At 37.9% G+C, this 13,722-nt stretch overlaps 1 protein-coding gene across 1 annotated transcript in view; it reads right to left on the bottom strand.

Moving 5' to 3' along the window:
- LOC134673324 (hypoxia-inducible factor 1-alpha-like) overlaps positions 1-13,722 on the bottom strand; it is a 115,684-nt gene that overhangs the window by 7,414 nt on the left and 94,548 nt on the right. The window contains exons 8-11 of the mRNA XM_063531295.1: positions 4,564-4,772; positions 4,246-4,460; positions 3,835-4,150; positions 3,599-3,756 (exon numbers count right to left, since the gene is read on the bottom strand). Coding sequence (XP_063387365.1) covers positions 3,599-3,756; positions 3,835-4,150; positions 4,246-4,460; positions 4,564-4,772 — 898 coding nt within the window. The remainder of the gene's footprint in view (positions 1-3,598; positions 3,757-3,834; positions 4,151-4,245; positions 4,461-4,563; positions 4,773-13,722) is intronic.

Below are 13,722 nucleotides of genomic sequence, written 5' to 3' on the forward strand. Positions count from 1 at the left end.
CCCATCTAAAGCGGAGTTGGTGGTTTTAGACGGTAGTCCTCCACTGGTTAGTCCGTCATCCCCCCTGGTTCCCCCGGACTTTTACCCAAAGTAAAAAAACTCGTTTACTGGTAAGACTCGTAAAAAGAACACAAAGCCTTAAGGCTTATATATACCTAAAGCAGTAATAGATTTAAGTACGCCGGCGTAGTTAAGGGGGCTTTCGTTTTAGGCTTCACGATCACTCCCCAGGGATCTTACTCAGATTGCGGCCCTTATCGGGGAATGCTTTATCCTAATTTAAAAGATTCTGATGAAAGATAATATTAACCGCAGGGTCATCTTTAATTAAAACAATGTGAAGTTTTCGTTAGAAAAATATTTCAGGCAAAGCAAAATCGGGCCAACAAAATTGGGTAGGTAGTCTTACTTTGACACCGGTCAGTTTTCGACACATTTCTGATTTCAATCGATGTCTTGGGTTATAGATTTGGAGATCGGCCTAACTTTGACAGTGGTATTAGTCTGTCACTATATAAGTATTTATGTATAAAAAATAACATAGTAAGCTATGTATAGTATCTATCAATAAATTGTGAGATAACTTTTATGTTAGCGCTATCTCCGCAAACACGCTCAATGGTAACATTTTGCGTCGTGTATAAAGGGCCATTACCTATGAGAAGGACAGAAGGGCAGCCAGAATTTCAAGCGACAATGCCCTTTTTACTACAATTGCTATCTACCAAGCCCATAACGCTCCGAGGGTCGGATGAAAGGATTGTTTCTTTTAAGACTTTCCCACAAAATCACAAACCAACAAATCAAAAAGTTTATTACGCAATAAACCTTCGCAGATTTTCGAGGATTTTAATTTAATTCAGTCTAGAATTATATAACGCTTATTATGTGCAAAAGATGAAATAATAAATGTATTGGCGGAGGATTTCGTGTCTTAGTATGCTTGGTCTAACATCTGGTGTTCTAGTGATGAAAAAACTTTCCGTACAGATTACCCTGGAGAGTATGGACGTGCCAGCGTTAACTAGGTAAAGACAACTTGAGTTCTATTACGGTGACTTCTCGTAACTTGATATGAAAAATATTTCGATAGGTACACCAGAATGCAATGCTTCGGTAACTACTTAAATCAAAGGTTAAGTATATAAATGTAGTCTAATTAATTTTCTTGTCGAACAGGGATGAGTAGCGATTCACCTACTAAAGATTTCTTTTAACTGAAAGAATTCTCATCTATGGCTATGTAAAGCAATGCAAGTCAGTCAAATAAATGTATAGTTTTGGCGTATACTTCACCCAAAAACACAAATATACCGAAATTTCCCCACGAAAAATAGGTTCAAAGTGTTCACACATAAGGTTGTTAATTTTCTTCTATGACACTGTTTTGTATCTAAAACAGTGGCTATATTTCCATAATTCCTATAAATAGAATGGTGTACCCATCACGAAAGCAGATCCTTTGAAAGCCTACGCTCGTTGTTGGTGGTTTCCTGATTCATAATTTAACAGTTCTGTGAGTCGTCTATTGTGTTGTTATGAAAATTTAACTTCATGAATTCGTTATACCTCAGCTGACAGAATATAGCGTGAGAAACTACAGAATGAAACGTTCTTAGTAAAGTTTATATTATGATTTACATAATTACTAACACGCTATAATAATTACCAATTATTGCATTATTTTTTATTTTAACTGCTTATGACTTAAATTTATCTAGTCCTAGCACGAAAGCCAGCAAGCCATTTAAAGCAGTTTGTGCAAAAATATTTTAGTTTAGATAAATAAGTGGCAAAAACTTAAGTTATACTATGTCGATCATTATTTATAAACAATGCTTATGCATTGTTGACATTATTGTCCTCAATTAGATATGGCTTGTCACGAGATTTGTTCTAAAATGTCAATATTTTCATAGACGTTTGTCGCTTGCGCGTGAATTGATGTAAGTAAATCTACCCGTAATTATGTAACATTTTGTAAAGCACATTTATTAACCAGTAATATTAAAACAACTACTAGTTAATACTACTTGTTATAATGTTTTATACTTGGATTCTAGGCATACTTATAAGTTTTTTGTTCAGTTTCAAATTCCTACTCTTGGTTAGTCAATAAAAACGATAATTATTTAACTATACTTTTCAGTGAATACTCTCAATACCGTGGTATAAAAGCCAATACTGTGGGAAGTCAGGATAGGATAGTGGAGGTAATAAAAATCAACATGCACCTTTTACAAGTATTACTCTTGATTTATTTTTCAATATATATGGCAATTCTTTCATATGCTCTGGGCAAATATTTTATTAATCGAGAAAAATATATTATTCTTCTAAAACATCGTCCAGTTAGACCATACAGTTATTATATAACAACGATGATTTGTTCTATGTCTACACAAATACGTCTTTTAAAAATTTGATAAGTTAATGACAATGCGAAGCGCTACATTTCGAGTATTTTCTATTCTCTAGCTATGTGCTAGTGTCACACAGATCGTCCCATAAAAAATACCAATGTATGACCCCATAAATTCTAGTAATGAATAAAATATTACTAACAACGCTTTAGATCCATAAAAACTAAATACATAGTCTCGACAATACTATATGTCCAAAATCTATACTACTTTTGTAACCTTTGTATATGTATATAACCAAAATTCCATATTAATATTGAAAACTATACTGTGTTCTAAATTGTACTTTGTATCATTTGGCAGTGGAAATAGTCTTCATACAACCAACTAGTGTTCAAAACTGCCTAAAACTAATCGATCTAACGTAGACTTTAAATATAAAAACGGCGAAATAATCGAAAAAAGTCTGCGATTCGACTCGGTCGAAATACCTCGATGTAAAAAATACCTACAATAAGGTAACGATAACTTAGCTTAACTTACAAGAAATAATAAATAGCGTTACCGATAGTAAATCTAGAATTAGTTTTGACTCTGCTCTTACTACAAACATAAGACTGAGTGCGCGGCAGATAGCCGGGTGGCGCACGCCCCACCCCGGTAACTACTCTAGGAACCAACCAACAGTTAATCACATAACCACCAAGATATGCGCACGTTAACTTAAGCACTAAACGACTAAAACGAAATTGCTTTCAAACTTACACCATTATATACATATCACCTAAAACTGAGTCTGTTTAACGCCCGCGGGCGAAAGCACATTATTGCAAGTCTGTGGAAGATTACTACACTACCCAGCCATACACTACACCGCCATTTGCCCGGTGCTTAAAACATCTCAACTGCCGCAGACTTTAATCTGGCCGAGGGAGCCAATTTTATAGCTTCATACGGATAATTAGATATGGAAAGTTCACGTGACCTTCAATTAATTGTGTGCAGGGTTATCAAATTGTACTAAGTACGTCTACGGAATTCGTTTAAAATTCGGCCAGACAAGTCTTGTGGCAATAAACCAGGGTAAACGTTTGGAGGCAACTACAGAGTGTACACTGGACGCGCATTATCACAGTTTATAGTTTTTTGGGAACGGGGCCTCAGGCCTTAAGTTTTTGGCGGGGCCGGCACTGCACCATACAGATGTAGCCGGCGTCCACATCGCAGCCGCTCACCAGGAGGTTCATGAGGACGCTCGAAGATGGTGTGCTCCGTACTTCTAAAGCCGGGGACGGGCTGCGCTTTGCACGTTTGGCCCGGGGCTCCTCGTCTTGGTTCAACACGCGTTTCACGCCTGTCTCCCATGACGACACGCTTCTGCTCGGTATTAAGCCTGTGGAAAAAAATGCATTCAAAAGACGTTCTTTCAATCATTGTAAACCAAATGAATATTAACTGCAAAGTAAAGTACCTTGATCTGAGTATATGCTTGTAATGAGTTCTTGTGGCGGAGGGCCTGTGGGCGGCGCGGCCAATAAGCGCTGTAGCGCCGGTGCCGGCGAAGCGCTCTGTTGCGTCTGTGTGGTCGTCGGCTGTGGTCTAGCCATGCTGACGTTATCTGGGAACGCCGCCCACATGACTGCCGGCTCCAATACTGGCAACTCATCGGTGAGGGGGATAAACGGTGAGTGTCCATCGTCTATGTCGTTGTCTGACCTTGCGCTATCTAATGCGTCCAGAGAAAGTTCTGTCAATATTGACGACTGTTCGCATGATGAGTCACTCTCCTGAAACAAATATCACATTAGACACAATTCCGTAAAAAATCTGCTGTATAAGTACAATATTCTTTATGAGAAAACATTAACTAGTGATATATTACCTGAGGTTCAGGTGAGGACAGTAATAAAGAATCGGCAGTTAAGGAATCCACAGGTGAACCATTAGCAAGGTCGTCGCCTAAGAGGCTGCAGTAATTGTCGCCAAGAATGAAGTCATCGAACATGTCAAACGGACTGTTCTCCAGTGGTATGCAAGTGTCACCGGCCGTAGGCGCCAGATAAGTAAGATCCTCTTCATCAGGCTCGTCTTTAAGCACTGAAAACAAATATAAATGGTAAAAAATCGCCAACCAGCTACTTGAAAAATATGTACAATGAATATAGAGCAAAACTTTGGAGTTTTAGAATCAGCAACTCACTTGTATGTCCCTTGGATTGTGCTAGCGAGAGATAACCCTTGTTCATGTCTTTCTCTCTTGGTGCAAAGATTTCTTCTGTAGCAGGCACCACAGCTACAATGGATCCGTTCGCTGGAGGCTCAAATACGGCAGGCGGTACGGGCAGAGGCTTCAAGTCCGCATGTTGGAATTGGTGTGCGGAGAACACCTCATCTTTGCACTCGATAGCACTGTGGACAATACAAAATGCAAATTACCGCCCTAGAGGCAGATCCTACCTACAACATACGTGGTTTCGTGTTCAAGTGCAGCCCGATGATAATTAAAATTCACGGCCTTTAGACAAACGCAATAATTTTCTGTGATAATTGGTTTTCTATACACGCGACACAGTGGCTTGGGAGGTGTGAAGAGAATATGTTTATGAACAAGAACTAAGTCCACACACTAATGATGACGCTATATTATAGCATGGAAACTTACAATAGTCAAGGCCCAGAGAAATGAGCTAACTAGTAACTCAACAAAAACTAGATGAGTCTAGCAACAGAATAACAATTAAATTAATAGTCATCAAACCGCTACAATGTATTAAATAAGTCTTTATTGTACTGCGATGCTTTTTATTGAATATTAAGTGCACCAAGTATATAAACAAGGAAGTTGTGGTAAAACATATATGTATACAGTATTACACGTAACGCGGTTATCTTCATCACGAGTGGAGACAGGCGATAATGAAGCTAATAAGAGGTATAATAAACAGTTTGCTTTATATATAAGTACCTATAAATATATTCTCAAGTAGTAGTACATTTTTAGAATCGTATTTAGATGGTTGTAAAATATATCAAATTCAAAAGTTATAAGTACTTAAAAAAAAAAAACAAATTTGATCTTCGATAAATTAATTTAGTTTAGAATTTACAAACTCAAGAAGAATTCCGTGGGAGTCGATTAACACGCGGGAATTAAAGTTATTAAGACGTGAATTTGCACAAGTATTGCAAACAATTTAACTTTTAGAATAGTTTGAACGCGTGCGCACAGTGTGAGAGCCGGCGCTAATTTAAACTGAAACCAACCAGAACGATAATGAGATAATAGATAATACTGCAGTAAGGATTAATTAATTACTTTTCGTCCAGCAGCACTGATGACCCGCGATTGGCCTTTTAATATTTGCGTCAATGCATACTTGACTAGCAATGTAATCTGTAATACGCAAAGCGTTAATAATCGCGACCATTAATATGATAACTTGTATGTTGTTGACAAGAATCTGCCGTTTTCATGACCTTAGATACAGAGTGATCTTCCGTGGAAAGCTACTTAATTTGTCTAATAATTTTCAGTATTTATTTTAACTGAAAACAAGTGAGCTTAATTTAGAATCACAATTGTAAAACAATATGAAATTATCTGGTAACGATACACGCACTGATATGAACCGTTACATAATATAACAAAAACATCTAATCATTACGAATGTTTACATCAGCTGAATCGCAAACTCAACCAACTTAATTTGTAATAGCATAATACCGTTCCAAACGGTCGACTCATCGTAGGCTAGACGTAAAGCCATTCGGGGGAGTGTTTTATTTATTTTGGTTAGTGCAGTTACGCGCTACTTTTGGAGAGATTTGAAAAGGATAACAGTATGGGTGTGAATCAGGGTGGAGAGAGACGAGGGTATGGTCGTAAGTTCGGCCTTGGTAGCGACCTTGCAGCAGCCACCCTAGGGCAGACTCTCTCCTCCACTCAGGCCATTCACCAGGAGTGTAGTGAAAGTGTATGCGCGCGCAACGCTATACGCGTGTAGGCCCGTATCGATTGCCAGTTTAAGGAATTCTAATCCAACCATCTCGACAAGCCTACCCGAAATGCATAATAAAAATAGAACGCAGAATGTTATTTGACAGACGCGGAGTTAAAAGTAGAGAAAGACGTTAGAATAATAATGTCTGGGGGGTACGTAAATATAATAGTTAGTGTTAGCGCAAAAATACGGGTGTGTAAGCAGTAGGGTTGCCGTTCGGCTGACCTTGGCCATGATCCGCTGTGTTCAATTCAGGGGGCAGCGCTATTCAACAATTACAACTGCCAAAACGAGGATGTGACATCAAACGATTTAAACTAACTAGTCCGACGAGATTCGTAGACAATTTATTAAGTATGATAAGATTACGTTATTTTAATTGTCGTAGAGACCGGGACAACTTTTATAGCTCCGTTTATTTATTTACTGTAAAAGCACTAAAAACATGTAGTAAGACTTTTAAAGTTGTTTATGCTAGATTAGAATTAAAACCTACAAAAAATATTTGATTAGGTACTAAACTTATATTGAGCTAAGGAATAGGTAAGTTAATTGTTTCAGTTTATTTAGGAACACTGTAACTGTTAAGAGATAATAAGCAACAAATAGAAGCGGAATTTTTAGACAATGTAGGTAGGTTACGATAACAACATGAGTTTATGAGGGCACTGGTGTTCGTCATCCTAAGCTGGCCTAGACATATTGTTGTATAATATGATAAAGCGATTTTGGAAAGTATTTGAAGGTCGATGCAGATTAGATAATGCCGAGATAAAAATATCGTGTTGATAAGAATAACGCAAACTGCAACAATGAAAATAGAATGATATAACGGATAGACGGATGAATTGCATTAAAGATTGAAATGAAACAGTAGGCGGATAAATATTTGAGCTAAATTGAAAACGCGCGTCACCGGTTGTGGTATTAGCATTATGCACATTCGTTATAAAAGAGAACGAATAACAAACAGCTCATTGTATAAACAACAAACCTATCGATAATAGATTGATAGGTACATGATAAGACTTCTCAAAAAGTTTCCAGCGGAACGAATTGAAAGTGGTTCTGTGGTTTTCTGATAAAGAGATCAATGGGAGGATTTATTGATGAGTTTGATCACGATTTATAGAACGAAGCGCATCAGTCTGCCAATAGCGAGCCGGTTGCGCGGGAGTCAAGGCCGCGGTGCGGTTATGTAACCGGCGGGCTGGGGGACGAGGGGCGCTAATTTTAGCGGCTTCTTGCAAACAACACGCGTCAGCAGCGCATACGCTAATGTTCTTAAATGCATCGAAGACGCATTCACCGTCCCAAAGGACTCCCGAATACCTTTTCGAATCGAATTAAAATTTAGTCTTAACACTGACTCGAACTCAGGCGGAGCATTGTAATGACGAAGAATTTTTGCGACAAGTGGACTACCGCTATATTTCAGTCGCATAAAATAGTTTAAGCATGATTTTAGTTTAAACATTGGCAACAACACACTGAAACGTTACATAATCCGTTATTTAAACGACCACGATCTATTAACTCTTATTAAGTTAACAAACTAGCAAAGTTTTAAGTTTTTAATCATGTTTCAGTATGGGTTGGAATTGCAATTATTCTGCACTTGAAACGAAACACGCACTGTATCCACTTCACTGTCACTGCTTACCATGTTGTTTAGATGCTGAACTTGTTGTTAAACAGTATTATCAGTAGCGATTTTCGCGTGTTTAGTGTCGGAACAGCTGATCGCGAGAGTTTGGTCGGCAGTAAACTAACGTGTACGGTTCAGGCGAGGTCTGTGGCGCGAATGGGCCGGCGACGGCGCACTGCCGCTCTTGTTTGCCGTGTTCGTTATCCATTGAAACGGTGCGCGTACCTATTGCGATGACATAAGGCTGATAATCAACAGTTTGGAGTGCTGCATTGTGGTGGCCGCTCGTGTGATCCTACTATCATTACGTCGCGATTACTAACTGACGATAAATTTTGAAGACTGCCGTTCATTCGACGGCCACGCGAAGAGATAACCGGTCCGTGCACTGGTGGTGTGATCGTGGACGGAACGAAGCGGTATCATTTGCTATCGAGTGATACCCACACCACCATGCAGGTTTATCTGTTTACTAAGATCTGTCAATTGCTAATTGACTCATAAAATTGTTGCTAAGAGATTGGGCCGAATATACGGTATTCTGCATATTTTTCAATGTTCGTATTCGGTCGAATAGTTCCGTTCGAACTGCCGAATATTTACCGAATAAACAAATTCTTTTTTTAGTGCGTCCGCTAGCTGGCGCTGGTCGCGGGTGCACTTCGTGGTCAGACATGAGACGGTTCCGTTTCTTTTCATAAACATTCCCGGTCGTTCCAGTGGGAAAAGTTTTTTAAACACGTGCGGAGTGCAGATCGGGGACCTGTATGAACTTATTTTAGGCAGTTTTAGTCCAACCGAATATTCTGATCTGAATTTCTGTTGGTATGATCTGGACCGAATATTTGGCCGAATAATAAGTATTCGGCAAAGTCCATAATCTTTATTTGAAACGCCGCCACATACCTGCCCAGCTCACACAAATCTATTTAATCTGCTGTAATAAACCTACAAGTGGCGCATTGTTCTAATTACTATTGTAATATTCCGTAATATAAAAGACAAATATGTACCTACATAGTAATTGTTACAAGGAAATACTCCGGTGTGAATTCTTAGAGCGGTCCATGAACCAGTAAAATCAGAATTGTTTCAGCTGTCATATAGGATACTGGATACCTAAATTTAAATAAGGATCGCGACGAAAGGAGTTATTTTAGTGACAGCATCTCCTCGAGGAGTCGTTGAACTCAGCTCAGAAATGGAACAAATAAGCAGCTAACTTTAGTCTAAATGGTATCGCGGTTCTGTAATCTCTCATCTCATATGATATATCTATCATTCGCGGAGTAAACAGCTAATGTAAACAAACACAGTCATATTGTCATAATTACGACGCGTATTTACGTATAATTACGGTCTCAAGGTCGTAGGGCTGAATGTAAATCATAACCATGCCTTAATTAAGTTAATAAATTAAATAGGCCTATTTCACAAAGAAGAAATGTCCACCCATCTAGCAAGGGTCAACGATTTCCGGCAAGCCACTCCAATAAAAAATGACACAGCTAAAATTTCGGGACTTGTGCTAAAAATAATTCTAGGAGACTTTAAAAACTACGCAATCGTAATAATATTAGTAGGTATTCAAGATTTGCTCAGTAGGTTTTTTCTAGCTAGAGAAATGAAATGAAACATCATTAACCGTGGGAATTATGAATAGGTTCACCATAACATAAAGATCAATGTCGTTCCTAAAATATCGAATCAATAATGCTTCCATTGCTTCCACTACAAGCTCATGTTTACCTTCGTATATTAGAGCATTTATCGGTAAACATGGTAACCACCGCAGATATCTAATACTCAACTAGATTCAATATTCATTAGTATATTGCTTTATTTGCTAACAAGATTTTGTTCATAATGATACATTAGCGCCTTTTGCTGCTGATAATACGTACGTTGCCCCAATAATCCTTCTAAATAGTATTAGGTCCACAGAGACCAGTAATTGCAAATATTAGTTCCTTTCGGACTACTTAAACATGAATGACCAACGAAATATGCAGCACTAGTGACTGGTGTAATGAATATAATTTAGAGAACTTTTCATTATTTTCTTATTATCAAGTGTCGCAGTCGTCGGCACCTTAGTAGACCCATTAACGAGCAAAATACGTTCGTATATTCAAAAATATTTTGAAAATTTTGCATAACCTCTCAGACACTACATTATTATAATATTTGCTGTCCTTATATGTATGTTAGCGATTCAGTTTAGCAATCCATCGCCGTCAGAAGCCGGTGGTGACACTCGATACGCGCAATGGAGCCGCGTTGTTCCACAATTTAGCCGCGTAACTAAAACCCCGCTCTAATGGACCGCTAGACAATCCACAGCTAACATGACTTGATTTTGTAATGAACTCGATAAAAGTGTATCAGGAAATTTTAAGATTTTTTTTTTAAATTGAAACCCACTTCAAAATCATGTGCTCGAACTTTTAAATGTGGTGAAATATGTAATAGGCCACTTCAAGATAAGGCGATACTATCAGGGCTGAATCACTTTACGAACGTAATACTCGTAGTAATTACAGCATAATCGCACTAGATAATAAAACAGTACCTTGAATAAGTAGATAATCTTTGTAATTATTGAAAACACCCGGAATACTGTGAGCTATCCTCTTGATGAGAAGGAAGGTAACTGAGGAAAAGCACTGGGACCACACAGCACTCGACGGACCCGGTCAGAGCATGCGCGAGTTATTGCACAACTTTGCAATGATTCCGAACATACCATAATGATGAAATTGCAGATTTAAAATGAAATTATTAGACGATGTCAAAACAAAAAGTAAACAAGTAAGTTGAAATCCGTGTAGGAAGTTCAACTAATAGACAGATCAGACAAAGTGTTAATCAAAGTATCAATTTACCAGTTTATTCATGCGGGTAACGTCTATAATTATAAAGATAACAGGATACTGCTTGCGTGTGCAGTTATCCTCGCGCTACACATGACGGAGTATGTTACAAATCGAATCATACCCGTTTCTATTAACATAATTTTCTGTCTCAACGCAAAGATTGATATGCGTTAGTACGTCGGATTTGGTTTAACTAACGAACATATGGCCTGTCTGGTGTCTGGCAAATGGAAGGATAAACAAACTGAACCAAGATTTTAGGATGCACTGTTACATTTTTAGTTCCAGATTTAAATATTTTGCCAATTGGAAATTTGAGTTTTCATAGGATTTTATTGGATAAGTATATTAGACTGTAAATCTAGCAAATTTAACATTAAACTTACAGTCAGTTTCATTGACATTGAAAAATTTGATTTACTAAGACTCTAAGTTTTATATTTTAACCCTTCCCGACTCTGCTACGTATTATACACAAAAGCATAGCCGAGTAAGAATTTCAGAAGTATTGGCTAACATTACTAAGCTTTTGGTCGGGGTCGGACACGTAGCTATAGTCTACGTGAGTGTATGATTGTTGTCGGAACTGCCCGCTTCTAAGTTTCGGGCATACGTGACATGTGAAACGTCTTACCCGATATTGAATCAGTCCCTTACTAATAATGTTACTATTTTGGGTGTAATACATTCGAAGATGTGACATTGCGTTTAGACACAAGAAACGTCACGAGGGAATGGGGTCGGGTGAAGTACGGTAAAAGTGTCATTTCGAGACAATGGCGGAAGTCCTTAGAGATGCTATTAGTTGGTTCACAGATTGGAATCCTATGTAAACCTTTCACCTGGTATCTATCCTTGCTTGTCTTCGATTAAATGTACTTAATAATTAATAACGAATAGATAACACTGTACATAGGACGATGTTAATAGATCTTGAAGGTATATAAGTTTATGAATTAATATTTCAATATATTGTGTGAGCGGAATTTGGTCGACACTGTAAATATATAACATACGTAGAGAATGCCACAATATTGCATCTGAAAAAGATCTAAATTAATTCCGCTCCATCTAATATTAAGCTCGCTTACCTAATACCCTATTGTACTGAACGAACAATTATGATAATTAAGGTATTATGATCCTTAAAAGGAAGACAGTAAAACGGAACAGTCACGCAGATTTTTGCAAAATAGCAACAGCTCCTAAATTTAGAGCAAAAATGCTAAAAATTACAAAAATGAGGTTGTTTACCGACATACTAATTATACATATTGAATACATGCCAATTCTTCCTATTGCTGAATTCGGTGTCACGAGTTGTAATTGGCGGGAGCGCGGTGCCGGTGCAAGATGCAATTCTCGCTGCAAATGGTTATGCTATTATGGCCGGATACAGACGGTCCGCGGTCGTTGACCTGGTAGCCCCACCCCCAATTTCAACGTTTGTGGCTACGTGACTCCACTGGCGTTTTACAACAGGTATTCTTTCTGCGTCATGTTTGCAGGGGCTTGCTTTACGTCGAACTTGTATTGTACTTTTAGATAATGATGTCAGAGTGACACAATATTTACATTTACAAGTCATCTCCATGAGGAAGTGTGTAAAAAACCCAAGTGCCTAAGTGCAGCATAAATTCAATAGACGTTTAGGTAGACGTATTTTTGTTTTATCGCTTCAAGGAAAAAAACAAACTACAATGTTGCACGAGGAAACAAGGTAATGCCAATGCCATGCCGACCTAATGCCGACAGACATAATTTATTAAGAATGTTATTATACCTTATTAACGGACTTTCAAAGGAGAAGATTCGCAATTCGTCGGGATTGTTTTTTTCAACGTTCCCGGTATTCTGGAAGAAAATTACATACTTAGATAATTTTTTGCTAGAAAGCGTCGGCTATTCATGTTTTCAGGTATGGGAAGATGAGATGCTGGAGAAAGCACTGGATTCCTTTAATTTTATGAGCACACCGCACATATCATTGGGATATTTATAACTCATGCATTTGCTCTTTGAAAGCAAAATTTTGGGAAGTGAACCTGATGATGACAATCATAAAATAATGGCATTATAATCTGTTTTGTGAAAACGGTTATTTGATAAAGTTCATTACCCTTTCGAAATGTATTCTAAGAATACAGCGTGTAAATGTAATGGATATAAAATCGAAATAAGTCTAAATCAAACTTGTCATCGTCGTCAAGCCAGTTATAAGACAAGTACAAGAAACCGGTACCGTAGTAGGTGGTTGGACAATGAGAGCACTTTCCAAACATACTTTTAGAGACATGAATTGAATTCAGTAGGTACCTTACACTATAACTAGAAGTGCAAATAAAAAAAGATTTCATTGACACCAGAAATGCCGACGGCATCTAATATGCCGATGCAATTTATGGATGTATAGCAAGGAACACTGTGGAAATAATGTGATAGAATCAAAGTGAGATGATAAAAGGCTGTACTGTATTTTAAAATACTTTGAAAAAGAAAAACACATTACAAAACGCTGTCACGAAAAGAATATGAATTAAACTAGCTCTGAAATTTATTTTGGCTGCTTAAAACGTGGCCTGAATTGTTGATTCAGGCTGCCTACTTAAAGGTGTCGTACAATCGATAGGATAGACGTCGATGACCCCATATTGTACAGTAGAATTAGCAGATAATGTGTTGATCGGAAATCGAAACGAAATCAAGTGGAAAGGCTAGTCGTGCCAGGAATTTAATGATGGCTGCTTCTTATCCTTACTTCAGTCGGTCCTGACTTTAAAAGACTGTCAAAACTACTAAAAACTGAAACTGGGAAACGAAGGAGGTCACAAAAT

The sequence above is a fragment of the Cydia fagiglandana genome, chromosome 18 (genome assembly GCF_963556715.1).
Source record: "Cydia fagiglandana chromosome 18, ilCydFagi1.1, whole genome shotgun sequence".
NCBI lineage: Eukaryota > Metazoa > Arthropoda > Insecta > Lepidoptera > Tortricidae > Cydia > Cydia fagiglandana.